Below are 26,704 nucleotides of genomic sequence, written 5' to 3'. Positions count from 1 at the left end.
TAAGTAATAAAATAGTAATTAGTTGTAGCCCTAAATACAATACAAAAGTATATAGTAGTTACAGCAGTGTTTGAGACTGAGATACTCATTCAATTTGATGGTCATTTCCTTGATGCTAATGTAGTCTTCTGTCTCTGGCTCATGTCGTCATGATTTTGGAAACTTTTTCCCTTGCCACATTACATCATTCTGCAGTGTTTATGACTAATGCACCTGTGGTTCAGACAGGGACTGCTGTAAGTTACAATTGCAGAAGCTGCTACACAAGAGAGATATATCTGTGTGAATACTTAATTTCACATTTTAGGTTTTCAACAAAGCAACTTGCTACCTACAGAAACAAATGGTGTATGTCATCATATAGTAAGACAGCCCTGTGACTTTAACTCACAAGATGTAATTGTGACATGACTAAAAAAATTATCAGATAAATCTGTGGTGGAGTAATCAGAGAAACTGGAGAGATAGTATTAAGCCAAGCACCTATAGTCTATGTTTCACCTGCCGACGAGATATACCGTAAACTTTCTGAAAACCACCGCATCTCTCTAACCCTCTGTTTGTTTGATGCCTCTCTCTCTCTCTCTCTCTCTCTCTCTCTCTCTCTCTCTCTCTCTCTATCAATCTATCTATCTATCTATCTATCTATCTATATTTCATATCCAAATCCAGGCTCAATGGACAGAGTGATGTTGTATGCTGTATAATATAGTATGTATAGGCTTTATAATATGTATAGGCTATATAAATAAAATGTACTTGATATTTTTTTGCTAGAGGCCTCTGCATCAATCTAACTGCAGTTTTGAGTTTGATCCATTTAAGTTGCATGTAAATTCAGTATTTCTGTAAAAAAGAACAGAAAACTGTGAGGCAAAAATGGACTGAGAGTGGCACTGCTGGCTCACTGTACCCTGAACTCATTTTCGCGGTCCTTGGGCCCCTTGTGAAAAGGCCTGTCATAGTGGAAGCGGCTGACATTGTTTATGCGGTAGAAGCTCTTGATCCTCTCGGGCACACGCTCCAGTTGAGGCACATCAGAGATGTCTGACACTGGAGTCACCGCATAGATCTGCAAGTCTAGAAGCCAAGTGTCAAGGAAGTGACAGACAGACAGACAGACAGACATACATGCATATTCACAGAGGGAGGGATATTCAAGGGAAATGCTTACAGAGAGTGTTTGCTCTCACCGTCTGGCTCTGGAAATCAACCCCAACATTGCATACAGTGTTCCTCTTTGATCTATAATACCCTTTAGCACATACATAAGCAATACAAAGTGCAAGCTGTAATGTTGAAACAATTAGTTGCTTAATCGATCTAAAGGAAATTAATTGTCAATCATTCTAATAATTGATCAATTGTTCAAGTAATTTATCAAGCAAACATACTACATATTTACTGGTTTCACATTCTCAAATGTAAGGATTTGCTTTTATATCATTAGACATTTAAGGTATTTAAGTTTTAGACCGTTGGTCACTGGTGAGACGAACAGTTTTAACAGTCTTGATACAAAAAATAAACTACACGTTAATTGACAGTTTTAGCCCTATAAGCCGTGTAGGATACACTGAGCATCGCTTTGCAGGATGGTGTCGTCAGGTTGGTTGGGATGCTGCATGGCAATGGCTTGTGGAAATTCCCCCAGCATCCTTTGCTGGAAGTCCTCGAGCCGTTCATAGTCATAACCCCGACAGACAAACTCCTTGTTCTGCAGAAAAGGAAACAACAACAGCCGGCGAATTTATTCAACACTGACAGTGACATGCTGATGAGAAACTGCTGCACATGAGTGCTCTGGATTTTTTACAGTTGTTTTAGTACTAGTACTGGTAGTACTAGCTGATTTCAGTATTACCTGCACTACTGTAGTTGTTTTAATACATATTGTGGATAAAACAGCAAAAAAGGCATACCGTTGGATTTCTAATGTAGTTCTGCTGAATAATATAACACTTCTCCTGCTGCCTTAAACCTGCCATAACTGTTTTTGTGGCAACTTGGGGGCAGCGGAAACAACTTGTGAACACAAATTGACATATCATCACCTTTTAATAAGTTGACACGCCAAACTTGTTAGTAAGCAGTTGCTTATTCAGCAGTTACGAAGCAACATTATCATTCATTTGGAGTAGTGCTTTTGGCCACCTGGCAAATTCAAGTCTAATATTCACTCTCATTTAAGCTCTGTTTCTAGTCCCTAGCAATTCCTGAGTGAAATATATGTCTCTTTAGCTGCTAAATGCTCCATTATGTTCATCAGCTAGTCACTAACTGTGTGTGTCTGCTGCTTGGTTCTTAGTGTTCGGTGGGCTTTCAGAGCTTTTTGTGCTGAAAACAGGTGACTGCCGCAACCAATGTATGGGAGCGGTTAGAGTGAACCAAAACAGTAAAATTGCGTGGCGAACAGCTAAACAATGAGCTGAAACTCACTATGAATGCTCTGTAAAGCCAAATGGAGCTACAGATTGAGATTAAGAATTCCTTGTAAATTCATCATCAAGATCAACACCTTTCACATTGTCACATTTTTTTCACATTGTCATATTATACATAATGCTATTATGAAAAGATTGACTATAACCGCTTTAATGAAATACAATAAGCATAGCATATAGGTAATTAACAATTGCACTTGGCTGCTAGGAATAAATTAACTCCCTGGCTAGATTTACAGTTACTTTTTTATTTATTGTAATTTTCTAGTGTAGCTGTCCGCATGAGCAGAAACATAACTGTGTCAGGACCATTGACATATATATTAATGGACCAATAGACCCCGTTGCTCTGGACGGAGACCAGTGAAGGCTATTAGAAGCACTTTTCCGGTGATCTCTTCCTTTACTGCGCAGCCTCCAACTGACAGAGACAACGTAAATGTGACGTGAGCAACGTGTCTGAAAGTTGTAAGTCTTCTTGTAGCTGTGCCAAGAGAAATCTCAATCATTTCCAATCTTACAGAGACGGAGAGTGTAGGTATATGTAAGGAAATAACATAAGCACAGGCTAATTATTGCTAACTAACATGCTAGTTAACATTCGTAATTAAACCTAAACAGCTAAGTCGAAACTGCCTGCGAGCTTCTCCTGTACTATACGGTAATTCCTCTACTGTGCGACAGTAAGTCGCTTGGTTATGACACAATCGTTAGCGTATTTTTACAAAAACGTCTGCTATGGAGCCATAACGTGAGGTACAAGGTAATGGAGCCTTTTATACATTGTCGTGTTTCTTTAGAATTAAACAATGGACAACTAGAGTCTTTAAACTCTTCAGATGTAAAGTTATTCGCAGTCAAGTGACGTAAAAAAAAAATGGCGGTCAGTGGAATGCTAACAAGAGGTGATACCTTTGTAGCAACAAAATGGCGCCATCGGAGGTTCGCGTTCAGAAGCAAAGCTTACCCCCTTGGTCAGGACAGACAAAGATGAGACTAGATTTAGTAGGTCTTACCCTGAGGAAGAAAGGAAACTTCCTGCCATAGAAGCCCATTCTGAAGAACTCCGGCTCAATCCTTTGCTGCTCAATGATGTTGTCATAATATGCTGCCTCCATTTTCTGTCACAGAATAATAAACATGCAAAAGAGTCATGATGAATAATGATTTAATCACACACATTACTGAATCCTCTGCATGTCCTGATGAGTGTGGCTGTGCACAGGTAATTAGGACATTGTGTTTGTGCTATATGCACTTCACAGCACATCAGAGAATGACCATGAAAGAGGGAGCTAAAAATCTGACATCAGCATCACAGAGGAAACTTGTTTAATAATAACAGGACGCACGCAAGACTTGACTTACCCGTATCCAGCTGAGGCTCTGATAATCATATAAAGTCTCGTACTGGAAAGCCAGCTCCCGGCAGAGAGAGATTCCATATTCCCAGCACTGCAAAATCAGATATAATTGAGATGAATGGAACATATGAATAAAGCTTAATTTACCCCTGAAAATAAATAATAAAAATTATTATTATCATTAAAATAACTGTGTGAAATTAGGAAACGTTGGAGTACTAGGAGAAAGTATACAAAAAATAAAGTTGTTGTACAGGAAGAATCACTGAGACAGCTGACGGATTAATACAGCAACAACATGAAATGAAACACAGACAAAAACACCTTCATCAGAGTCTATAGGAGTCTGGTTTGCCTGCTGAGCTATAGTTCCAAAGGTCGGAGCTAAAAGTAGAAATATCATATTTGGAATTCAATATAGCTTGAAAATGTGTGCGATAACTGAAAAGTTGTATGTATGCATTTCTGTTTACTTTAAATTCTACAGTAACAATAAATAAAAACAACACTTGCAGGTTAAATTTCTTTCAGACTTGTACTTTATGTTTGGTGGAGATGGTTGTATGAAAAGTTAATGTATGATGTTATGTTTTACATGCCATATGGGAAGAAATTCAGAAGAAGAACACAAACTTTTGTATAATTTTAACTCATTTAGTAGAAGAAAAAAAACAATTCATGTTTAACTAGGGGAACTGGGAGCTGTTGCATTAAAACTATACTTATCTTCTGTTTATAGGACTTTCATAATAAAATAATAAAATTGACTACATATACAATATATTTATATACTTAAGTTTTCAAAAAAATATCTTGCATTTTAATGTTAGAATACTTCTTGAGTATGCAGCAAAAAAGGAAATGACACGCTGTTTAGTACATATATAGTTTTTTTTTTTCAAAGTCTTCTACCTAACCATTAATTCACTGCGGTCGCCAACCTGTATGTTGCTCTTTAAGCACATATACATTTCTATTTGTACTGGATGAATTTTAACATTCGTAACAGCAGCAGGTGATTCCACAGGTACACGCAGGCTACCTTTTTCGTTTCTGTTAGAGCAGCAATAAAAACTAGAGATGACAAAGAGTTAATAAAGGAGACCACTTTTATTTCCCTTCTAAGCTGCTCCCAGAGTCCAGAGGGCATTGTCCTCTCCAAATCACAGAGACCAGTCAACTAATTTAATTTTGTGGATGAATGCCAGCCAGGGAGGAATGATTCGGGGAAGCAAATCACATTTGAGCAGACATCTGACCCTTCCTGAATAGTACTGTCGATATGGGCAAAGGTTGCATGTTTGTATTTATATTATAATATTCAGAGTTTGCTTTAGTACAGAAAACTATTTCATGATATATGCCAAGGCAATGAGAATTATATGATGTTGTTTTGATAATCCACAGTTCTGTTTATGCTCTCAATTCTGTAGAAAAGATGTTGCTTTAGCTAAATCAAAACCTGTGGTGGAAAGTACATTTATTTAAGTGAAGTATTGAGGTACTTACTTTTCTTATTTCACAACATTTATCTTGCTGTAAATGATAATATTTGACATTGAAAACATATGGTCAGCTTGTAAAATATAATGCACTGTTAAATATTTAACTACCCAGCAGTATATAAAGTAGTTAAAATTAGCTCCACGTTCACAGGCTACATTAAATGCTACTTACATAAATGTATAACCTCGTTAGTAATAATCAAAATATAATATATGTATAATAATATAACAATCTTGGCAGTTAGTGTTTTGCATAACAAGTCTTTATTTTATATTTATTACAGTATACATTTTTTACCAATATTGCTGTACTTTTACAGAATTACATTTTGAATTTAAGACTTTAAAGCTGTAGTATTTTAACACTGTGGTATTGAAACTTTTACTTAAGTAAAGGATCTCAGTACTTCTCCACTACCAATGTATAATCTAATCTAAGCACAACTAAGTTTTGATGTAAAACATGATAAAAAAAAAACTTTGAGAAAGATTATAAGAAACACAGCAAGATTCTGTCTCACTCCTAATGTTAATGAGGGCAAAACATAATTACATTTGGGAACAGCTGCACTGCAGATGAGAAAAAACAGCCACTTGAACATTGTAAAAAAAAATTGTTTAAGAAAGCTATGAATCTAAATGTGATCTAAGTTGATTTAGTTTCTGATATGCCTTATCCAGCACGAACCTACCAATACTGCTGCATCACTGTAAAGTTAACTTGGCCTTGCCTCCATTTTCACGTTTTACTATGTGAGCCTCAGTTGCAGGGGCCAAAGGCCTGAAACACTGACTTGAAAATCAGGAGCGAGAGATAAAGTTATAAAAATTCACTTGCCTTGCCCTTGTTGAAGTAGTGGAGGATCTTACGACTCAGGTTCTCCTTACGTTGCCACTCACTTTGACAGGGGTAGTGGAGGAAATCCCTGAGGGGCCGGTCCTCCCACTGCAGCAGCTCCCAGTACAGCAGCAAGGTAAACGCTGCCTCTGTTGTCGAGGGGGTACAGGTCAAAGGTCTTCAGAATAAAAGTGTATTATCTGCTATCTAGTAAAGCTACAGATGTTGAACAGTCTGCTCAGTCTGGCCTCAGTGATGATATCTTTTTGGGTTCAGTTTTCGTGACCAGATGGTGAATGGCACAAAGCTCAGTCAGTGGCTCAAAGCATAATAGCCCAGAGCATGGTATGTATGTTTTGGCATATTGGTGGCCAGAGGAGCAAGAGGCACCTGCACAGTTGAAATCCTATCAGCTGATCTCAGTTGCTTTGGCACAATGCTCAAATTAAAATCAGGATTATCTAAAATTCTCAAACCCATGGTTGTATAGTAAATAAAGTTTATGTTTAATTTCAAAAAAAGTTTCTGATTTGCATGTCTTGTTTTGAGACATTTGTCTTCACTCTACTATTTAATATGTATTTTCAGTTTTACATTATAGTTACTGTACATATAATTTACTGTGAATACTGGACATACCAGAGAGTTGACAATAAATAAATAAAATAGACTATGGTGTTTGTATGGCATGAGTTTATTCAGTCTGTAAAGGATATTTCATTTGGTTGTTGGGTGACTGAAAATAGTCTCAATGAGAAATGACACATAGAAACACAATATTAGTTATATCTGTCATATTGAAATAGTTCCTTAGACATTTGACTGTCTTGGCTTTAAACTGTAATAAGATAAATTATAAACTAAAGCTGAAACGATGATAAATCGATTAGTCGATTGACAGAAAAAGCTTCTCTATTGTGAAAATTTGCTTCTTTGTCTTATGAGATAATACATTAAATACCGTTGGGCTTTTGAGTGTTACTTGGTAAAACTCTCATTTTATAGATTAATCGAAAAGTATAATTATTAGTTTCTGTTCTAAAATAAACAGTACAACATGAATCCATTGAATCCACAGTATAAAACCAAAGACAAATTATGCTTTTTCTATGTTGACTTTAGTGTTATTGATGAATAAGGTTTGTTTAATTAGTTTTCATCACTTTTCGCTACATTTACATGCACACAATAAAGCCACCACTGCCAGTAATATGAGTAAATCAAGAACACTTAAGCCATTTACACAAATACATAAAGTGAAAACTTCCCCTGATTTCCTGTTTACATGATTGAGAGAGGCATTACCAGAACTGAATAGAATTTACTATAACCCCTCCTAAAAATTACTAATTTTCTCTTTTTCTAATATAGAATGGACAACTGTGATATAAATGCTGGGGTTGAGTTTTACCACTTTTTATAAGACGATGCCACCAGACTCTTTTCTTTGTTTAATTGCTGAGGGCAGATCTGCTGGAATTATTTTGATTATCCACAGAGAACTGTATTCTGAAAAAAGGTATCCAGGCCTGAAACTATCACCTTTAAAGCCCCTGCACTATTCACTTTTCAGTTTCAGTCACTCTTGCTAGTTAAACCTCTACTCAGGTTAAAGGTGGGTGGAGGTAGGCTGGGAAGTATGGGAGGTCATCGGGTTCCATGTGCTAATAAGAATCATAAAGCTTAATAATCGAGTTGTACCTATAAACTGCGGGAGCTAGCAGGCACTAAACAACAGTCCACAAAGTTATACAGCATTTTATCATTTATCTCTGTCACTGTCCTTGCACTCACTACAGCCAAGCAGCATTCCACCTTCTCTGCTGCTTGTATTTGTTTGCCATGCAGACATAAAACAAGGAATAAAACAATCAGTATTTCCTAAATGTATAGTAAAACTCACCCTCTCCCTCAAACTGGCTGGACTTTATCGGACCACATTGAGAAGATGTATAATCAGCTAAAACAAGTGAAATAGCCTGTGTGAGTGGGCCATCGGTATGCAGGGCCTCAAACCCAAAAACATATTGCCATGATTCTGCTTTACATGTTGTGCTTTTTCCCACCTACTACATATATTCTACTACTTCTCCAGGTGCCTCTATTGGTAAAATCCAATGAAAGGATAGATACAGCACACGCAGAGCAACAGAGCAAATGAGAGAAAAAAAACCCTGAGTTTACCAAATAGAAATGCTACTTTACCCGGAACAAATGCTCCGTCATGAAGCATGCACCATCACAAAAAATGACCCAGTAATCTCCCTTACCTGTGTAGTCCTCTGCATGGAGATGCAGGTCACACAGCTTGTGGATGTAACGGATGTACATGTCCTCCTTGTTGACCTCTGATTTGTAGAAGTTCTGGGTTTGAATGAAAAAGAATGGTTAAAATCTTATTGCATGTGTAGAATTATTTATTCATCCTCACCATGTTTCTAAAATCTAAAAAAAACTGCCATGAATGTCTCACCATGAGGTTGACAGAACCACCAATTTTCTTGTTCTCCATCTCATCTCCTTTCATGCAGTCCCTAAAAATGAAAAGTATATATTTTTTCTGAATTTCATGATCCCATTAGAGTTATAATGTGCAACTTAATCTCAGCATACCTGTAATCCAGTAATCGCTCGACAAGTCTTGTGACTGATGTGACGAATGAGATCCCCGTCTCTCTCCAGGTCTCCTGCTCTATCTTCTCCAGCAGGCTGCAGAGAAAATAAGATACTCTTACTAAAGGTGACAAGCACAGAAGTGAATAGCTATAAATCACTATGACTCTTAGTCTTAGCAGTGAGGGCGTTACACCTCACCTTGGATAAGGACCAAACAGCTGGGTCCTGTGGTGTGACAGTCAAACAACACAGAGCAGTACGTTAGAGGGAAATACTTTGAGAGCAGCATCTTTCTAAGTATAACTCCACAGGCTCACTCAACACAGGTTTGATGCTTACAAAAGGCTGAAGAGCTCTCTGTGATTATCATCGCCTTTCCCATCCGACACCATGCTGTCCAGTTTATCCATCAGCTCTGCTTCCACCTACACACACACACACACACACACACACACACACACACACACACACACACACACACACACACACACACACACACACACACACAGCCAAAAGATGTGGGTATGTTATGTGACAAACAACGTACCATGGCACGCAATCTGTACTTTAGAGAGAAAATAATGTCATAATGACCTGTTTGAAGTTGCCGTTTTTCCTCTGCTCCCAATCCATCATGTCATGGAAAATTGGAATCATGATATTTCGAACCTCGGTCTGAGGCACCAGTGTGACGCCAAGGAAGGGACCCATCATTCCTGGGATGAAGTGGGGCTTGTTGTCACCTGGATTACATAGATTCACATAGATAGGAGCCGTTCATTTTTTAAATAAAAATCTAGATGGAGGTGGTCCACTGTTATACTGTATGCGTGTGTAGTGGAGTCAGGTCGGTCTGACGCACCTAATTTTTGCCACATGCTGAAGAGCTCATAAGCCATCATCACTCTCATATCTCCATGCCTACAAAGAAAAGAGCGGACATTGAGGTATAAAAAGTTTGATTAATAATTAACATGTGTTGGAGAGAATGCACACAATGAATCTACGGCAGTTTCTTACTTGTCCAGGACTTTCTTTCTCTTCGCCGGGCCGAGCGCCTCCAGCTGCAGACTGGGCTGGTTGATGTACAGTACAGTGAGACTGAAAAAGGAGTTCCACACCTAACACACACAACAGACAAAAACAAAAGTGAATAAATGCTACGTTGACTCATTACACTAGCTTCAGAAATTGAATTATGGAAAAGCATCACATAGTTTGTGGCTTCATGGTGTGGTGGGTTTGCTAAATGCTAGCCTCCTGTTTTTCAGACACACCTTGAAATCAAAATCTGCCTCTGAGAAGTTCTTGTGCAACGCCGGAGACAGGAACTGTGTTGTCACTACAATGATACTGCAGAAAGCAAAATTACACTGTCAGCTTACAAAACGAGGTAGATGCCAAAAACAGATGAATAAATTTGCAACACAAGCGTCACCTTCAGAGCAGGATTATCTGAAGAGAGTCTGATCTAATGGTTGGCTGTATTCCCTTACCTTCTCTGGGACAAAGAAGACTGCATGACAGAAATGGAAAAGCAGACTCACTGACTAGTTAGAAGCCTCATGACGCTCCAGTCTCGGGGGAAGATAGTCAGTTTCATCAGATTGCGGAACACGCAGAAGATCTTCAAAAGGAACTCCTGCAAAGGAATATATTTAAAAAGCGTATGCAGTGAAGGTATGTAGTAAGTAGGCTGCAGCAAAATGCTGTGATCAAGCACAGCTATGTAAGAGTTCCCCACCTTCAGCTCCTCTTTGCTATGGAAGTTGTTGAGTAGATGGTGAAAGTGGATCTCTGTCATCTGCCGGAGCAGAGAGAGAAGACAGGAAACATATTCCCCCTGCACGAAAAGAAAATGACAGATATGGGCACACATATTCAAAAAGGTTAATCAACTCAAACTATGAACTAAAATTCCACCAGTTTTTATTGCACGTCAAAGAGGCACATATGAGTGGCAGCTTACCGTTATCTCGGCAGTGCACTGGGGACAGCGTTGTCCTCTGGACGTCTCCACAGAGTGAGACTTGCTCATGATGGACAGCAGAGTCTGCAGCAGCACATCCAGAAGGCTCTCCACCATCATCTCCACTTCCTCCTGAACAGAAGACTCCTGAGACACACAGAGATGCAAACATGCTGCTTAATGCTTTAGTGTTTGTGCTAACATGCTACAGCTGCATTACCATGATACAATATATTTCAAAAGGAAATAGGCATGTTATATTGTCTTTACTAATTCAATTTAACTTTTTTGTAATCACATGTCATATATGTCATATATGTTGAGTATGCATATGGTATAATTAACTGTACCATCGAGCTAGTCTTAATTATGGAAAAGATGCTGCCAAGGATCCCAGAACAGATGAGCAGCTCCCTCTGCTGGCGCAGATGCAGGTGGATGTGATGCAGAACCACCGGCAACAGAATACTACGAGACTCTGAGGGAAGAGAAGAAAAAAAAAAGAGACAGAGTGAGGATGAGACTGAAAAGCACTGTATGCACATTAGGCTTACATATATGGTTGTGTTGGTATCTTCAGAGAAAGATAACACTTTGCATAAACATTCATGTTTGTCTCACCAGGAAAGAAGAAGAGGCGGCTCTCAACTGTACGAGCAATGGACTGCAGTTTGACTACATCCATAGACTGGCCAATGTCCACAGTGCTGGGCATGCTCCCTAGGGTGCCCCTGACGTATTCGGCTACCTCCTGAACGGTGAACATCTGCAGCAGCTCATCAAAGATATCAGGGAAACTGTTCAACAGTGCTGCCTGGGGGGTGGATAAAGGAAGAAGGAATATGAAGTGTGCATATGAAATAACATGTTTCAAAGAAGCTACACTGACATGAATAAAAACATCACAAAAATTACCACTTTTAACAAATATTGACACTGACACAAAACAAAACAGCCCAAACTTTAACCTGCTGTTTATCTTCTAAAAGGAGCGCCAGGATCTTAATAGTGGAACATAATTTATCTCTTTTCACAGACTGCATAGCAGTTATTTAAGAATACATCATCCTGGACACAAAGCATCTGCTGCATTGTGGAACCAACACAGGGGGGCGCTGTGACTTACTGAGATGGATGAGAGCCCCGGGCATGACCAAAGACAGGCATGCAGCTGATCACACCCCTAAAATGTCCCAGAGCAAGACAAGGATAGGGCAACAGTGGGGTGCGAGATTGAAGCATCGGTCACAAAATGCACAGAATGAAAAGTGAAATAAGTAAAAAGAATGAAAGGAGAAACAAGTTAACAAACAAAAATGAATCAATTAATGGTGAATGCAAACTAAGAGGATGAACAAAAGAGAAAATAAAAACATTTATAACCAAAGATAAAATAAGACTGCCAAGCAGGTGACACATTGTACGTCGTCAGAACAGTTAGACAGTGTTTGTCATGCTGTGTGCACTATCTGACCTGCGTGAACACCAGGTTCTCTGAGCTGCGGCTGTCCAGACTCAGGACGAAGCGGATGGACTGGAAGAGCTCTTGGATGCTGGCTCTGAACTGCTCCTCCTCCATCCCGCAGGTGGCTCTCGAGTACAGGATACGAGACTGGACGATGAACTTGAACAGGTACTCCAGAGCCTGAGGGGGGTGTCGGCAGGAAGCAGACGGAGACACACAGTCAACAAAGATACACATCATTTCGTACTATAAATTCCCTCACAATGAAAAAACACTGAGCACTGAATGGGTTTGTGGCTGATCATCCAGAGAAAATCAATACATAAAACAAATGTTTCCAATTTTCAGGTCTCGTAAGAAAATACCTCTTCACATGATCTCATCGGGAAATGGAAATTCAAAGACCCTGTGGAAATGTCTCACTCTGCACATTTCAATATCTGCAGAGATTTTATATAACTTGTCTCAGCAGGGAAGTCACATTACTCCTTATCAGTCAGTCTGTTACCATTTCCGACTAATTAATCCTAGTTAAAGGAGCCAGGCCAAAACAGAAGGAAGTGTGCGTGATACTTTACCCTCATGGCTTCCTGGATGTGGTCCTGTCGGACGACCTCAGCTGAGCGGTCCATGTACCACTTCAGACATCGAATCAGCTCTCTGCAGTAAATCATGGTTTGAAATTATGAGAGTCAATATCAAGTGTGACTTTGTAACTATCTAAATTCAGATTGTTGTATGTGCTTTGTTGTTGTACTTGTATGCCAAAGCTCCAGCAAAGTGGTTTTGGATGTAGGAGTCCATGACAGGTCTGAAGTGGTAGAAACGGCTGTCCCTGAGCAGGTTAATGATGAACACCTAAACACACATATATAATATATAGATGTTATGCTTATTTCCTCTGCTTACAGGCAAAATAAATCATATCGTAGAGTATAGTTGTGCTCCTTTAATTTTCCTACCAGTGACTGGAAAACCAGCGGTCCGTATTTATCAGTGTTGTCATCTAAAAGACAGAAGAGTGTATCCAGGACATCTCGTAAGAACTGTGAGGAGAAAAGGGAACAACACTTTACACATCACATTAAAGGCTTTGCTGCTAACTAAAATAGAAACAAAGGGTAGCCCCTTCATCCAAAAACATGGCAATAAAACCATTTTTTTATTCTGAAATGATTATCATAGAAAACTGTAAATGTCTTTTGTTGAGTGAATAATGTAAAATAAATCAAAAATATATAAATAGTGCTATGAGAGTGACCTTGACAATCTCCTCTCCACTAATCTGACGTAATCGACCGAGGATGTCCAACACCCTGTCTGGATGGGCCTTCCAGTTCAGAAGAGCCAGAAGGTCCACTAGAAAGGGACAATAAATCAAATTGAGTTGAATCAATTAATCAAATTAAATGGGAAGTCAAAATATATAAATAAGAGCATGTAAAGTGTTTGATTACCATTTTGTGTGAGTTTGGTGGAGCAGAGTATCGTTGAGACCCAGAAGGTTTCTTTGGGGCTTCTCTGGAAGGGCAAGTTGGCCGGTAGGTTGGGGCAGCTGTTGAAGTCCTCTTTACAACAGGGCAGACTCAGGTACAGGCCCTGGTTACTGAAGGTAGCATTTTCATCACACTAGAGGACAGATAACAGAGGGAAAGAAAAGATTCATTCAGAGACATCTTGGAGTTCAGAAAAGTAATGGAACAATGGCACTCTCAAGTCGGTGATTGGTCTCTGACCACAGAATCATTTGATTGGCTCTTCTATGTAGCTGCAATGTTTTGTGCTCCCACCCAAAGTTTTATTCTGAGGGTGACACTTTAGCATGCTAACAACAAGTTACATTGATTATTTTATTAATGCCATAAATGATAATTATGAGACAACTCTCTAACTGCTGTGATCATTGTATAATGTGTAAATGTTTTGGTGAAGGAGAGGAAACAAAATGGATGGTGCATTTAATTACATGTTGTCAGAGCAGACTATGACCCAGGGTCCACTGCTGAGAAAAAAACAATAAAGACACACAGAGAGCTGCCAGCTGCCGACTCCCAGCACAGGACTCCCCATCAACACAGAAACAACCCATCACAGCTGGGCCATGCAATCCACTTTTAATTTAAAAGCTTAAGACACCAAAGGTCAAAGTTAAAAAGACACAGACGATAAAGATAAGACACCATACATTTAAAATGTGTATGTTGAACCTGCACATACCTTGTACACATATAGCTCATGGCTTTCATCTGACAGTGTGGTCCCATCTTCTCTCATCAGAGGAGTGAAAGCAAAACCAAACAGTTTTTTCTCTCCTTTGTCTTTAGCTGAAAGGAAGCACATCATAATATCATGCATCATCATACTGTATCTACACGGCACAAACCATACTTGCGTGATCCAATCTGTCCTAATAAACTTGTGCGCTGAGGGATGACTGCCACTGGGCTGCATTAGTGACTCACTGGAGCAGTGTCTGAACTCAAGGCGTAGGTGGGATCCTCTGAAACGATCTATGGGAATGGGAAGCTTGACCATCTCACTCCAGCGAGGGCTGTTGTTGTGGTAAAGGACAAAAGAGCGATATTCACTTGTGTTGGGCTCCCCGCTGCCCAAACTGATGCAGTCCTGAGAAGAAAAGGAACATGGTGGATTGTTTTTAGTGACATATACTGATAGTGACGTATCAAATTAATGTGCGGATGTATGGAAGGAAGGTTACATTCGTCATGACTCGTATATGGATGATATGGAACACAAAAACTCATGTACATATGTGTCATACTTTGAGTGTGTCCCCGTCGGCATAAAGCACATAGAGCGTGACTTCGATGTTCTTCTGGACACTCTTGCCGCCCCTCTCAAACTCCCCCCGCTCCAGGGTCAGGTACAGGTCATTGCGTATGTCACCTAAGACAATAACACAAGGGAAATTACAGTTAATGGGGAAACTCCACCAACATATCAAAGCCCGGGCAACGCATAAAAACGTTTTATAATGCCCTTTGCGGTTCCCTTAGGTTTGAAAATAAAAAATAAAATGTATAATACAAAGAGTAATGATTGAATTTGTTCATACTTGAAGGTGTTCTGTCAACAGATTTACTGACATTTTTACAGATTTTTGCAATATCGCAATATATGGGATAAACTGGCAGGAGGAAGGCTATTTCCCCCGTATCCAGCTCTCCTAATACATCCATGGTGTAAAGAAATAAGTGAGGTTCAGCAGAGCTCTGCAGCCCGGCTACATTAGCATAACACAACTGAATCTCTGATCCAATCTCCAAACTGTTAGCAGTCAAGTTGGGTAATTATGGGTAATGTAGGCATAAGGTTTTGACAAGAAGAAGAATGCATGGAATAAAAAAAGACAATATCTCTGGCTCTGCTGCATCGACTTTTTTTTGCATTGTGACTCTGATAATGTTATAGGAGTGCTATGTTAAATCGGCAGAGCACTCTTTTACAGTAAGCTTGACACACTAGCTAGGACGTCAGGCGCAAAATCGTTGCACTCTTGAGGTTCAAGCTAGAGACAACAACAGGACAAAGACATCTCAGAAATTCCTAGACTATGATAACAAACATGTCTCCTGCCTTGGCGATGTTAATAAGTTATAATGTACATGTCAACCTCTGTTCCACAAACGAACTGCAAGTGGTCAACATAAATTAAGACTAAGCTGTGCACCACAGACCACGTGCCATTGTTCTTGTCGATGAGAAATGACCCCGCTGAGTTGTAATACACTGTAGCTCATGACTGCCTCAGCACCTTTTGTGAGGTCAGTGTTTAATGCAATAAATATCAGTGGCAACAGTGGAGGACGATATTGCAGTTATATATAAAATCAGATTATAGTTATTTATATCCAAGTCATTTCCTTGGGGACGGATGAGTCACAAGAGTTGATATTGGGAGGTATTTCAGACTAACTGGAACTGGAGAAGAGCTGGAGAGGAGCTGGAGAGGAGAGGATCATACATTCTCAGTAGACACAAAGCAGAACAATGTTATCTGATGAAATATACCGAAATAAACACACACCTCTCCTTTCTCTCTCTCTCTCTCTCTCTCTCTCTCTCTCTCTCTCTCTCTCTTTGAAGACCTCTGCTCTTCATACATTTCTCAGTACCTGACCTAAATGCCGATCTCAGGCAAATAGGGAGTGACAAATCTGAGAGCTTCCTAAATAGCAATGGTGTAGTTACAGTAGCAGTAAGTAAAAGTCCTGCATTCAAAATCTGAGATGCTTATACTGCTGCATCAATATGTAAGTGGCATTTTACTAATGTAGCTAGTCAAGGTGTGTCCAGTTTGAACAACTTTACATACAGTTAGGAAGTTTAGTGTTCCCAACCTCAGGGTCGGGTCCCCTCAAAGGTGTCACAAGATAAATTTGAGGGGTCATAAGATGATTAATGAGGTTCGAGAGAAGAAAAAACAAGGTTGACTTTTGTTTGACTATTCTCTAATTTTTTGCCGTTTTTGTAAAATATTGGATTATTTTACCTCGTTTGGCCTCATACAGTTATTTAAATTAACCATCTGAGAAGTTAGGAGGGAAAATGTCTTGTTGGGGGAACTTTAACAACCCATAGACATCGGAGATAAAACAAGAGGCCACTACTATTGTACAAATGTACAAAATCTTAGTCAAAGTGTTCAATGTAACTGAAAAATAACTAGTAACTGTAGCAGTCAGATAAATGTAGTGCAGTTAAAAGTACAATGTTTTCCTCTGAAGTGTAGAAATATAAAGTAGCATCAAGTGGAAATACTGAAGTACAAATTGTGCTTCAGTACAGTACTTGAGTAAATTTACTTGAATGACTATTTCCTCAAGACCACAGCCCATTCTGGTCTATCCTACATCTTTCTAACACCATTTCCATTTTCTTCTATTCAATTTTAACCCCCATCCTTGCTTTTCTTACATCCTTCTTGCCCAATCCCTGTCCTCCTTCATCTGCCTCGTCTGTACCCTGATCTGTGACCTTACCCTCTTTTCATTCCTCCAAGCCATCTGGCCTCTGGTCTCCACCTCCTCCCTGAACCTCTCTGTCCACATTACCGCCCACTGCTCTTTGCCTCCTTACCTGGCAGGATGACATCTGGGAAACCCAGTTTGCGTGTGAGTGCCAGGGCCCTGTTGAACACAGCCTGGTTCTCCCGTCTGATCTGCTCCAGCTCACCCCGCAGCAGCTGCAGGGAAATGATGAGGCCTGGGGGCAGGAAGGGAGGGGAGGGTTGAGTTTGTGTGTGTGTGTGTGTGTGTGTGTGTGTGTGTGTGTGTGTGTGTGTGTGTGTGTGTGTGTGTGTGTGTTTGTGCGTGCGTGCGTGCGTGCGTGCGAGTAAATAGGGGGAAAGGGCAAATGTAGAGGTGTGGAGTTGTGGGAGGAAAGTGGAGTTGAAGAAAAGAAAGGGAAGAGATGAATAAGAAGGGAGTTGGGAGGGGTATTTAAAGGACATTAGTCAGAATGTGGGGGAGGAGAAGACAGACACAAGAGTGGATGGAGAGACGTGATCAGAGCCAGGGACAACAGAGGGAGGGAGGAGAAAGGGTGTAGTGGAATTACGCAAAGAAGCAAGGAAAAATATGGCTACCACACAAATCTAGTGACAGATTTTTGTGAGGCATGAGTCATATATCAAACTGTGAGATGCTCATAAAAAAAGAGAAGTAATAGTGAATTAGGAGACTTCATGATTACAGTAAGGCCATTTTGAAAAATCCACACAGCAAGATTGTATAATACCAAAGACAAAAAGTAAGCTGCATTATCTTTTCATAGCAGCTAACAAAAATGGGTGAGCTGGTGTGTTTTCTCCTTCAGGTGATTAGTGACAGTTAGGGGTGGGTGGTATATTGTGAAGTAATTTTAATTGACATTCATATATATCAGGGTATACTTTTTATACTTTTGTTGTAAAACCATTTTAGATAAATTAATTGGAGGGGAATTAAAAGAATAGTTCGACATTTTGGAAAATATGCTTATCCGCATTCAGAGCAGAAACTATTAGTTGATTAATTGGTTAGTCAATCAATAAATAAATCAAAAATAAGCAAACCATTTTGATAATCAATTCAGCATCATTTGACAAAGTCATTTTTTAAACAAAAACACAGCTCTGAAATTCCCTGCTTCCAGGTTCCAGGTACACAAATGAACATTTGGCTGGTTTTCGTGGTCTTCTTCTTTGATGGAAAACTGAATATTGTTGGGCTTTGGACAGATCGGGAAAAACAAGAATGTTGAAGAAGTCACTCAGGGCTCTGGGAACTATTTAATACTCCATATGATTAATCGATAAAATACTCTGCAGCCCTATTCATTTTTAGATGACAATTTTGATGCCACTTTCTTATTTGTCCTTTGAATATGAAGCTACAGCCAGAAGTCAATTAGTTTAGCTAAGGACAATTTCTATTTCTTGGCCAGGAGCAGGAGTCACTGCTCACGGCAAAAAAACACTCCACTCACTTAATTCCCTGTAAAACCACAAAGTTTAGTCTTGTACACTTCTGTTTGGGTTCGGAACAAAAAAAGAGATACTTAATGAGCTATAGATGTACTGGTAGGCATAGCTAGCTGTTTCTAATATTTGTGCTAAGCTAACTGGCTCCTGCCTGTAGCTTCTTATTTACCGTACCGACATGAGAGCAGCATCAATCTTTTCAAATAAGTCTCTGCAAGAAAGCAAAAATGCCAAATGTGGAACTATTTATTTAAATATGTGAAAAGAAACAAGGTACTTCAGATGCAAAAACCCTGTTAATTCAACACTAGCTGCATTAACCTGAGATGTTAAAGGGATAGTTACCTCAGTATAAACAGTACATGAAATTTTCTGGCAGTTAATAGATGTTTATCATCTCATGGTATATATGATTATATGAACCCATGAACACACAAAAGAAAATTCACTTGGTCTGAGAGATAATGTTAATTATTTTAGTTGTATTGATTTGATATAGTCGTTAATAGCAACGTGTCTACAAAAATACAAATTTCCTGTCCGGTTTTCTCAGAATAATTAACAGACCTTGCTGGGCACAATTGTCTTTGGAACTCTATGAAGGAACTAGTTCCCTATAAAAACTGTAGACAGCATGTTCACCATGACACTGTGTCTAGGGAAAAAAAGGTGCAAATCTATAATCCTGGGGAGACCAAACAGGTAACAGACCAGTAGAGACATTATATTTACCATAGTTGGTACTGGGAGCTGAGTACTTTGTGTTGGACTTGCGAATGATGTTCTCCTGTATCTGGTACCACTCGTTCTCATTGTTACATCTGGAGAGAAAGACAGTTGGGTAGGGCTGTTAACAATGCACCCATTAGTGGGTCCAGATGGAGGGATCAGGATTGTGTGCATGGGGACTACATGAACAGCATGTGTCCCAGAGCCGATTTACTCCTGGAGAAAAGGTAGCAGCGGGGGGAGGTGCTATCAAGCAGCACATTAGCCCAAATGCACAGCTCACTAAGCAAACCTGACAGCCAGCTCTCTACCAGCCTTTTTCATTACTGTGGGCCCGTAGGCCCCTGGGATGGCATGGGGAAATACACAGACTGGAGCGTTATAGGAGCCGACAGTTTGGAGGCAGCTCAGCACTGAATCACTGCTTGCTTTTTAAAGGGAAGAGCTCTTTGCCTCAGCAGAGGAATCCAATAAAAACGACAGCTTTCTATTCTGGAAATCTTTATTTCACACTGAGCTGTAAAGTTATCCTGAAAATGCTACACAATAAAAATGTCACATACAACAGGAGGGCAAAGTGTATGAATGACCTCTGACCCGGAGTGGACGCTGACGAGGACAATGCCCACACAAGGAGACATTCTAGCTGTTGACTGACAAGAGAAAATGCTGAGCTTGGTGTTTTTTATTCTTCTATGTCCTCTAACTTTGCTCAATTATCTAAGTGTCATCTCTCTCTGTCTTTTCCCCTCTCCTTCTCTGTGTCTCTCTCGTTCACTGGGTTGGCCGGCGTACAGGAGTGGTTCTCTGTGGCGAAGCCTAACAGAAGCAGCCAGATTCACAACATGCCAAGTGCCCTATCTCAGGCCCGGGGTGAGCAGCTATTGATTTTTCAGAGGACACTTCATTATCATTCTGGTCAAAACACACCAGGCATCAACACTGAAGCACTAGGTTGTCATGCATGCACGACATTTGCAGAACATTCACACATTCCCGCCTCACTGAATAAACTCTTCAACTCTATTACCAGAAATACAGAAGTCATGCAACTACTGAGCCATTACACTGACGGCTGTATACAGATTGTATTATGTTTCACACTTTAAAATGCAAGAGGAATTAAGAATTAAGAATTAAGAATTAAGAATTAAGAAGAAGAGCTTGACATATATACTCACGTGTAAACTTTGAGCACAAAGTCCTTCTCCTCTTTGAGGTCTGTGATGGTGTGGAAAACATCACTCATGGCAAGTACAGCGCAGCCATAAGGTCTTCTGTACTGCACATGAGGTGGGCCTTTCTTTGAGTCGTTCAGCAGCATACGACCTGGAAACAAAAAGAAGAGGGACGCGCTAAAAAGGAGCACTGATGAACCAAAAACCTCTGTCATTAAACACTGCACTTTATTTACCAGTTCTTATGACATGTGCAACAATGTACAGGTCTCTCTTCAAGTCTTTACTGCTCAGGTCCTAAAGTAAAATGGGATGAAAAAAAAAGTTCCTTTAAGTTGAAATACAGAGTATTTATATTTATGTCTAGAAGGGAAAATATGTTACCGTGAAGAGAGCACACAGACGATCAACCTTCTCTGGATTCTTTGGTCCTCCATTTTTGTTCAGTTTCACCATGAACTTCTCACTGCAAAAGAAGCCAGTTCACAGTTTGAGAGTGTCTGTCAACCACAGAATGCCTCAGTCAATCTGCTGGACAGAGATAGTGTGTAAATGTGTGTGTGTGTGTGTGTGTGTGTGTGTGTGTGTGTGTGTGTGTGTGTGTGTGTGTGTGTGTGTGTGTGTGTGTGTGTGTGTGTATGTGTGTTTGCTCTTGCATCGTGGGATCATTCGGGGCTGTTATGTGTACCTGATCTGTTTGGCCTCACGAGTGTCATACAGAAAAAAGAAGACGTCTGCATCCTCGCTGATGCTGTTGTAAGTAAAGCTCTTCAGATTAATGAAGAGGTGGTGCGACACAGGGACACGGCAACCGTCACCATGGCGCTGTCTCGTGTTATCACTCTGGGAACAAAAGAAGAATGTGACCGCTAACAAGACAGGTCCTTACTGCGAGAGAGGCAAAGTACCTGCCACTCTGTATATAGATAAGCTTATTTAACAGCTCAATGAGGGTACTGTAAGGGGTGAATAATTCATTGATATATGCTCTACAGTGTATTCCATCCTGTCACATGTGCATGCTATTTACAGTTGACTCAGTAAACATGCAGGTTACAAGAAATTATGAATGAATGATAAAAAATGCAGCTCTGGTGGGTCTGTATTTGTTGTTAGGGGATGCAGGGAGGGTGCATTCCTGTGATGTAAACTTTTCCATTTATATGCTTTCTTGCTGAGAGTTTAACATTTATATCTGCCTCTTTAATATAAAGCAACAGCTTGTTTGATCTTGTTTGTTTAATCCATACAAAAGCCAAAGTGTACAAATGACACATTTGTTTTACGGGAGGCTTATTAGGGAGCTTTACGCCCATAACACACCAAGCAGCAGTGAAGTGCAGCCAGCGGCGAGCTTCATGCAATGTCTAAAGAAAGCTGCGGCCATTTGATTCTGCCTGAATGCAGCCAAACTAAAGTTAGACCCTCCTCCAAATCGCGTTGAAGGAGGGTCTAGCTACTCCACACAGCATTGGGGGATGTGAGGAAAACGTGCTCTGGTTTAATGGCATTTCTTTAAACCAATCAGAATTGTCATGAGCGGTGCTAAACTCCGCACAGAGGCGCTGCAAAATAGTCGTGCGAGAGAAAACTCAGATTGGACAGATAGTCTAGCTAGCTGTGTCAATTTACCCTGCAGAGATCTGAGGAGCAGTCAACAATAATCCTCATTAATCCACCGAATTTAAAATTCCAACACAAAGAAAGCGGGAGGAAATGGAAAATACATGCATCCGGCGGAATTTCCTGCAGCACCGGAGCAATCCCGGAAGTGGAACGCGAAGGATATAGACTAGGGATAGTTTCACTTTTTGCAGCGTATTGTGGCCAGATAATACCCGCAGCCAATCAGTAAACAGATTCCTATGACATGTTGACCTATGTTACAAAGAATTTCTTCCCGCCTGAAACACATTAACACGCCTCCCAGCCTAAGAAATCTTTTATTATTACGGCAAGCGTCACTTCGCCACTGCTTGGTGGGTTTTCGATGTTATACTGTTGGCACACATCTTGGGGCATATGTGGTCCCAATGGGAATCAACCCTCACACTCTGGCAGTGTTGGTGTAAGGTTGTTACGGAGTATGGCAGTGACACCATGTAATTTGAATTTTATATCAAGGGCTTTTAACCCTACAAGCTCTTATTATGTCCTCAGTGCAATAAAAGAAATTCCTATCACCAAGTCTAAATGTGATAGTGTCACAGCCAGAGCGCCCTGACTTTACAACACTCATTTGGTACAGAGTGTACAGAGAGAAATATAAAATGAGAGATGAAGAGACTTGCAAAGTATGAAAGGTTCTGATGATTTTGTAAACAAACTGCTTTGAAATGACTATACCTGGTTTGTGCTTTGCTGACCACAGTGTCTGCTGGATATATGCTAAAAAAGAGTGAAGTTCAAAGGAAAGATGTCAGATCAGTCAGCCCATTCTTTACTCTTCCCACACAGCATTGAACTTATTTACCTTATAGCAGCTTCAGACACACTACCTGAGCGATTATTCGGTCGATGCTTCAAATCTGACAAATTTTCACCTACGCACATTGCCAAGCGGCTATACTACTGTGGCGCTACAAAAAGCCCACATGAGGCAAAACGTGAGCGTGTGGGAGAGGAGAGGACAAAGCCAGAATTGCCCACACACACCTCTCTGGTTAGCAGCCTAAAAGAACTCCTCTATTCCTCTACCTGAAGAGGTGCCAAGGCCTTGTGCCCTGCCAAAAACAAGCTCACTTTCATCGACAGAGTCAGGCGGCTTTTTGGCAAGGAAGAGCTACGCTGTTGTTTCTGGACAAGGCATTTAGTGCACAAACATTCCGTGCACAAAGCTGAAAAACATGGCATCGGGATAATGGGAGGCTGCAGGGCAGTTGGAGTGTTTTGATCAGCATATGGAGATTCAACTTCTGACCAGAAAGGATCTCCCTCCTAACAGTATCCAGCAGTATTACATTAGATTTCATAACATCTGTGCTGTAATGGCATATTTCTAAAATTGGATCTGCTTCAGTAAGTCTCCTGTGTGTGTGTGTGTGTGTGTGTGTGTGTGTGTGTGTGTGTGTGTGTGTGTGTGTGTGTGTGTGTGTGTGTGTGTGTGTGTGTGTGTGTGTGTGTGTGTGTGTGTGTGTGTACATTTGAAAGTCCCACGTAACTGAAGCCAAAATACATTTGAGGCAATATTTATTTATAGAAATATGCCTCTAGTTTGTTTGCTGGATTAAAGGAACCAAGACTAAAATATGTAATTTATTTTTAAAAATAACAATAAAAAATGTATTTGTATGTATTTTCCCATAGCCTCACCTGGGACTGTCACTTTGCATTATGTCTGCATTGCTAGCTGGCAATCATGCTTGTGAGAGTCACGTGCATGCAAGAAAAGGAACAAAATATGGCAGTAAGATAAGCATAAAGAACAGTTTGCATAAGGCAGCTCCAACAGCTGAATCGCACTCTCTTGTGAGTCACCTTCTTATGGATGATTTGATAATCGGTACATTCACACATCCCTACACATCCAACAACACAGTCTTATGTGCAAAAACAGTCTGTGCACAGAAAAAATGCACAGAAAAAACTCATAGTGGGTAAAGACAGCATCTTTGAGTCATTGCAGTAGATATACATAGTTTATCTAGTATAGTATATGCATGCTGCAGAATCATATTTAATAGCATTTTTATCCTTCAAGGAATACTGTATTGTATTCAATAATTCATGGGTTGAATTTGTACGGCATGCACTGGTTCAAGAATATTCCCACCCAACATACCAGTTTGTGTAGCTCTGATACGCTGATCTGATCTGGATCCACCATTTCAAACTCTTTTCTGGGAACAAGGTCTAAGCCAAGGTGTCTGGTGAAAGAGGGGGTTAGGGGTGTATGACGAAGAAGAAGAAAAACAGTAGTGAAGAAAGGAATATTTTTAAATAAAATTAGGTTCTGAGTCAAACAATGTCACATTTCAACTTTTAGTGGAAGTGAATCTAATATTGAGCTTGTGCATAAAATCTTGGTGTTCTTTATCACTTCACAAGATGATAAGAGACGTGTCTCAATCAACTTTGTAATATATCCAAATCTTTATAAACCTTATAACCTTATACCCTTTTCAGATGAAAAAAAAACACACACTGTTTACTTTTATCTGACATCTATAGTTATTAGTTTTCATATTAAAGGAATGGGAAATATGTTTATTCACTTTCTGCTGGAGAGTTAGATGAGAAGATTGATACCACTCTTATGGATGTACAGTAAATATTAAGCTATAGCCAGCAGACAGTTAGCTTAGCAAAAAGACTGGAAACAGGATGAAACAGCTAACCTGGCTCTGTCTGAAAATAGCAAAATATGCCAGCACCTCTAAAGCTCACTAATTCGCACATTATATCTTGCTTGTGTAATCCATACAAACAACTGTTGTGTAAAAATTACAGCTTGCTGTTTTACTGGGGGGTTTATATGCCAGACTATCTCTAAACTAAGCACAGTCCCTTACTTGAGTCTTGCTGGTTGCCTGGCAACTGCTCAGGGCCAAGATATAGTGGTAATAGGCGTATTTCCCAAAATGTTGAAATTTTGCTTCAAGATTTTACATATAAAACACAGGATTAATTTATCAAACATCATTCATTTAGTAACTAAACGTCAGTATTTAAAGTTTTTTAATGTAGCTGCAACATTAAAAACTGCTATTAATGCGTCATTTAAATAATCAATGATATAATGTACATTATGGATATCTCTAAAAGGAGCCATTCTGCATAATGAGTATATATATTATTATCATAACTAGGCCGACCATTAGATAGTGTTTCAAAGGTGACGAATGTTGGATTTTCATGGTAAAATAATCAGTTTTTTTCAGAGAAATCCCCGTGAGCTAAAACATTCAGATTTCCAACTGTTCTGAACGTCTGGTTTCAACAGTTTTTTCTACTCTCGGCTAGGAGTTACGTAACATTTGGCCGGCCTTCTATGATTGGTCATCTGCTCCAGGTAGAAAGTACTGGTGTTTATTTTTAAAGCTACTGCAGTGTTAACATTGTCGCATGCTACATGCTAAAAGTAGTAAAAGTGTTAATCTTGGTTGCCAATGTTGTTAAAGAGACGGGCAGCTTTTCAGACAGAAGGTGAATGCAGGAGCAGCAGCAATGGGCAGTATGAGAAATTATGTATGAGTGTTTTTTTTAACATTAAAGCATGTAAACATGTTCTAGTACAAACACAAAATACAAGTATGAATCTAAAAATGCTATATAATAGTTCACCTTTAAACTCACGCGATGCATCGTGCAATTATAAACCTTGATTTGCAAAACAATCAGTTATATTGACAATGTAATAAATGCAGTGAAGTATAAATATAATGTAACAAAAAAGAAAAGTGTTTATACTTATAACCATTTTAACTTCTGTATAAACTGTGATCTGTATCAGTTTGCTCCAGGACTCCTATAGTTTGATGTATCACTGATACTGAATGAAATATTCAAACAGAAAACTAAATTTTTCATAGCAGCACCATCACATCCAACAGACAATTTTAGATTAGTCTTGTCCATTAGACATTTTTGGCAACTTTGGAAACACTTGGATCTCTTTGTGGAATTGGGATTTATAGGCTTAACCAATCAAGCTTTACATTACATTACATGTCATTTAGCTGACGCTTTTATCCAAAGCGACTTACAATTAAAGAAATTGTAACAGGTCGGACTCGAACCCTGGACCTCTGCGTCGAGGCATAAACCTCCATGTATATATATGTGCGCCTGCTCTAGCCAACCCGGCCAAACATGAGTTTGTCTAAGAGTCTATGGGATTAATGAGGTTAAGTACAGTACCACAGTAAAAGCAACTAAATGTACTTTGTTTCCTTACACCTCTGGTTCATGATCTTGTATAACAAACTGCAAAACCTTTCACTTAAAGCGCTCATATTATGCTCATTTTCAGGTTCATAATTGTATTTAGAGGTTATATCAGAATAGGTTTAAATGGTTTAATTTTCAAAAAACACCATATTTTGTGTTGTACTGCACATTGCTGCAGCTCCTCTTTTCACCCTGTGTGTTGAGCTCTCTGTTTTAGCTACAG

The 26,704-nt window shown here is 39.7% G+C and overlaps 1 protein-coding gene across 6 annotated transcripts in view; it reads right to left on the bottom strand.

Annotated features, from left to right (window-relative positions):
• The window catches only part of LOC120559551 (dedicator of cytokinesis protein 3-like), a 50,078-nt gene that overhangs the window by 7,805 nt on the left and 15,569 nt on the right, over window positions 1-26,704 (bottom strand). For 3 of the 6 annotated variants that reach the window (XM_039801324.1, XM_039801322.1, XM_039801323.1), the window contains exons 7-43: window positions 24,374-24,458; window positions 22,939-22,980; window positions 21,281-21,435; window positions 20,977-21,058; window positions 20,829-20,889; window positions 20,596-20,743; window positions 19,418-19,506; window positions 17,302-17,427; window positions 14,984-15,108; window positions 14,664-14,826; window positions 14,419-14,525; window positions 13,659-13,830; window positions 13,463-13,560; window positions 13,164-13,247; window positions 12,959-13,059; window positions 12,780-12,861; window positions 12,211-12,381; window positions 11,863-11,919; window positions 11,358-11,550; window positions 11,087-11,214; window positions 10,737-10,883; window positions 10,512-10,610; window positions 10,315-10,409; window positions 10,045-10,120; window positions 9,788-9,888; window positions 9,630-9,688; window positions 9,362-9,510; window positions 9,107-9,192; window positions 8,966-8,992; window positions 8,765-8,860; window positions 8,625-8,685; window positions 8,422-8,515; window positions 6,152-6,300; window positions 3,813-3,899; window positions 3,461-3,565; window positions 1,576-1,717; window positions 914-1,080 (exon numbers count right to left, since the gene is read on the bottom strand). In XM_039801324.1, coding sequence (XP_039657258.1) covers window positions 914-1,080; window positions 1,576-1,717; window positions 3,461-3,565; window positions 3,813-3,899; window positions 6,152-6,300; window positions 8,422-8,515; window positions 8,625-8,685; window positions 8,765-8,860; window positions 8,966-8,992; window positions 9,107-9,192; window positions 9,362-9,510; window positions 9,630-9,688; window positions 9,788-9,888; window positions 10,045-10,120; window positions 10,315-10,409; window positions 10,512-10,610; window positions 10,737-10,883; window positions 11,087-11,214; window positions 11,358-11,550; window positions 11,863-11,919; window positions 12,211-12,381; window positions 12,780-12,861; window positions 12,959-13,059; window positions 13,164-13,247; window positions 13,463-13,560; window positions 13,659-13,830; window positions 14,419-14,525; window positions 14,664-14,826; window positions 14,984-15,108; window positions 17,302-17,427; window positions 19,418-19,506; window positions 20,596-20,743; window positions 20,829-20,889; window positions 20,977-21,058; window positions 21,281-21,435; window positions 22,939-22,980; window positions 24,374-24,458 — 4,009 coding nt within the window. The remainder of the gene's footprint in view (window positions 1-913; window positions 1,081-1,575; window positions 1,718-3,460; window positions 3,566-3,812; window positions 3,900-6,151; window positions 6,301-8,421; window positions 8,516-8,624; window positions 8,686-8,764; window positions 8,861-8,965; window positions 8,993-9,106; window positions 9,193-9,361; window positions 9,511-9,629; window positions 9,689-9,787; window positions 9,889-10,044; window positions 10,121-10,314; window positions 10,410-10,511; window positions 10,611-10,736; window positions 10,884-11,086; window positions 11,215-11,357; window positions 11,551-11,862; window positions 11,920-12,210; window positions 12,382-12,779; window positions 12,862-12,958; window positions 13,060-13,163; window positions 13,248-13,462; window positions 13,561-13,658; window positions 13,831-14,418; window positions 14,526-14,663; window positions 14,827-14,983; window positions 15,109-17,301; window positions 17,428-19,417; window positions 19,507-20,595; window positions 20,744-20,828; window positions 20,890-20,976; window positions 21,059-21,280; window positions 21,436-22,938; window positions 22,981-24,373; window positions 24,459-26,704) is intronic. The other 3 variants (XM_039801327.1, XM_039801325.1, XM_039801326.1) reach the window with 2 other exon arrangements.

This window comes from Perca fluviatilis, chromosome 5 (assembly GCF_010015445.1).
Source record: "Perca fluviatilis chromosome 5, GENO_Pfluv_1.0, whole genome shotgun sequence".
Classification (NCBI taxonomy): Eukaryota; Metazoa; Chordata; class Actinopteri; order Perciformes; family Percidae; genus Perca; species Perca fluviatilis.
Note: the sequence above shows the minus strand (reverse complement) of the source record. Positions and strands in the feature narration are given on the sequence as shown.